Source organism: Monodon monoceros, unplaced genomic scaffold (genome assembly GCF_005190385.1).
Source record: "Monodon monoceros isolate NGI ecotype Baffin Bay Population unplaced genomic scaffold, NGI_Narwhal_1 Super_Scaffold_7, whole genome shotgun sequence".
Taxonomy (NCBI): domain Eukaryota; kingdom Metazoa; phylum Chordata; class Mammalia; order Artiodactyla; family Monodontidae; genus Monodon; species Monodon monoceros.
In genome coordinates this window covers 42,312,095-42,315,048 of record NW_021703784.1, presented here as the reverse complement: position 1 = coordinate 42,315,048, position 2,954 = coordinate 42,312,095, and the positions used below count along the sequence as shown (strand labels likewise).

Genomic DNA, 2,954 nt, shown 5'->3' with positions numbered 1-2,954 from the left:
TCCGGGCTTTCATTTCTTTCCCTCAAAATAATTACTGAGAACCTACTCATGTTTCAAGCCCAGGGAAATAAGAATGAGTAAAACAGAAATGTACCTGCCTTTGGGGAGTTCACATTTTATGAGAGAAATAGACATTAATCAAATAAACTCATGAAAAAATATATAAATACAGGCTATCAGGCTGTGCAATGGCCCAGGTGTAGGGGTTGATGGGGGAGGCTGGAGCTCAAAGGGCTGAGAAAAGGGTTTCAATCTCCTCTCTAACAAATTAAATGGAAGTTATAATGCTTTCCAAAGCCTTTCCTGTTCTGATGCTTTTTATGACTCTAAAACTCATATTATTTAACATGGATTGCAATAGTTACGGCTTAAGATTTTTATGATATGTTTAGAAGGTGAAGTGAGACTAGGAAAGAAGTCCAATCTTATTTCCTTAGCATTTCAAAGCTGTTTGAGGGTGCTACCAGAAACATGCAAGCAGGTGTTAAGATAATTTTTTTTGGCCTCCTGGGACACTTCTATTTAAAACTTTAAGAACAATAAAATAACGCAAACATCCAGGAATTATTCTGTTAATGGCTGCATTCAGGAAATGCCACACAATAAAAAGACAAATAATATAAATAATAGACAAGCCCATCCTTTGAGAATGTGTACTGTCTTAGCAGCACATTGGTAAATTCCTACACACCTCAGATTATTGGGGGGAGTTGCCAACCATGGCTCCATTTGGGGTCTAAAGTTTTACAGCTCAGAATGCAGGGAAATTCTAGTTCAACAATGGCTCCATGGTGTAGAGGAGGAGTGTGGGTATTGGCTTCTGGGAATCTACTACTTAATGCCTCTGAGACCTTGGGCAAATTTGTTACTGTCCATGTGCTTCAAATTCCTCGTGTATAAAATTAGGATGAAGGCAAGAATGGGCCTACCTATCTTACAGAATAGATCTGAGGATAAAATAATGAAAAATAATCAGAGAGGGGAGAGAGAGAGGGGAGAGGAAAGGTAATGAGTTTCTGTAGAAGCTGAAGGTAATCAGTATTTCTTACAGTTATTTTTGTGTTAAAAGTAAATTTTCTTTAATGAGCACAGCAATGGTATTTTTGTTTATTTGTTTGTTTTTCATTTAAAACATTGTCCTTACTAGCAGTAAAATTTGCATAGTCTGTGTTGGTTTCCATTTAGTTTTTGCTTTTTGAAAGTTTATTTGTCTATGATATTCAGAAGTTTGGAAAAGGGTTCTATGTAGGGCAACTCCGAACCAAAGTTCATTATCATTCAATTTTATTCAACAAACTTTTATTGAGCCTCTTCAGTCTGGCATTCTTAAATTGCCTTCACATTAGCAAGCCTTATTTTCCAACAAAGTATCTGATCCTTGAGGGCTTCAGCTTCTTCAGTATTTCTCAGAGAATTGACCCAGCTGTGTGAGTGCACGGTAGACATTCCTAAAGGCCGTAAATGGTCTTTCCCAGACTCACTTTCTAAACATATCAGAAAAATCTTAAGCCATTACTATTGCAATCCATGTTAAATAATATGAGTTTTAAAGTCATAAAAAACATCAGAATAGGAAAGGCTTTGGAGAGCATTCTCAATTGACCAGCAAGCTGAAAACCACTCAGAGGAAAACCTATCTGACCTCACTCAGCCCCTGCACACCTGAGATTAAGCATCTGGGATGCAAACAGGTCTCCTAAAGATCGCAGTTATCCCCTTGCAGGACAAAATGAGACTAAGAAATGAGCGACATCACCACGTCCCGGGCGTTGCATGTTGTTAAACTTCAAAAATATCAATTGTATGAACAATAGATAATGAAAAATAGGACTTTGCTGTATAAAATAAAACCAACAGAAGCAATCTGGAAAAACAGCAAAAGGCGGGGGGGGTAGAGATGTTTAAATGGTTAAGGAAGAAGCTGTGCTCACTAACAGCGATCTCTTCTCCCTTCCTCCACATCCGCTCTCCTATCAAAAGTGTAGGAAATTTGCCCAGCACTTGGAGGAAGGGAGGAAGCGGATGGTTATTACCTCCAGGTATTCCCGGCAGAAAGTTTTTGTTAGTTGAGAATGTTTGCGTTAGAGGCAAAACTTCCAGCTCCCCACCCGCGTTCGCTCAGAGAATGAATCAAAATCGCTGTCCCAGAGACAAAACGCCGGGAGAGCCTCGCCCGCCATCCTACCAGGCAGAGGTGTTTAACCCCTTCGTTGGCCAGCCAGCTCCTCCAGGACACAGCCATGCCGCCGGCCCCGCCGCGCCGCGCTCTCCGCCCGCCAGCCCGACAAGCAGCGGCGGCCGCCGGGGCAGCGGTTACAGTGGTGCGTGCGGCCTGCGGGGGGGGGCAGGGTGGGGACGGAGGGTCAAAGACTGAATGGAAGCCCGGCGCCGGCGCCGCACCAGGCCGGGCGGGGTATGCGCCCCGGTGCCGGGTCTCCCGAGCGCCGCGGACTCGGCCCTCGCGGGGTCTGCGATGCGCCCTCCGGCCGCCAGGACCCCCTGCGCCGAGCGCGCGCTCCCCGGCTGCGCGAGTCCGCCCCGCCGAGCCGGCCCCTTTGTCTGGGGGCGAGCCTGTTGCTGTGGCTGCCGCAGTGCAGGATGTCCTGGGCTAGGACCTAGGAGGCGTCCCCCAGCAGCCTCAGCCCGGCCTGCCCCGCTCCGAAAGACCCACCAAGATGTGGAGACTGGTACTCAGACATAGAGTGGACACCCTCGCTGCCCCCTTGGACACACACACACACACACACACACACACACCTAGTCCTTTTGGACTGGTCGTTCCCCCCACCCCCAAAGGTTCCTCTCAGAGAGCCTTGGTAAGGAAATTTGAGCCGGAAATTGTCTTTTGTGTACTAGTGTTCCCCTTCTCCCGCCCATCCTCAGCAACTCATCCCACCCCCAAGCAAATGCCTCCGTCACAACCCTTACCTAAAGCCTCCCTCTGCCTCCCCCTT

General features: G+C 46.7%; 1 protein-coding gene across 1 annotated transcript in view; it reads right to left on the bottom strand.

Annotated features, from left to right (window-relative positions):
- NOX4 (NADPH oxidase 4) overlaps positions 1 to 2,477 on the bottom strand; it is a 145,243-nt gene extending 142,766 nt beyond the window's left edge. The window contains exon 1 of the mRNA XM_029209577.1: positions 2,186 to 2,477. Coding sequence (XP_029065410.1) covers positions 2,186 to 2,242 — 57 coding nt within the window. The 5' untranslated portion in view covers positions 2,243 to 2,477. The remainder of the gene's footprint in view (positions 1 to 2,185) is intronic.
- Positions 2,478 to 2,954: the final 477 nt, after the last annotated feature.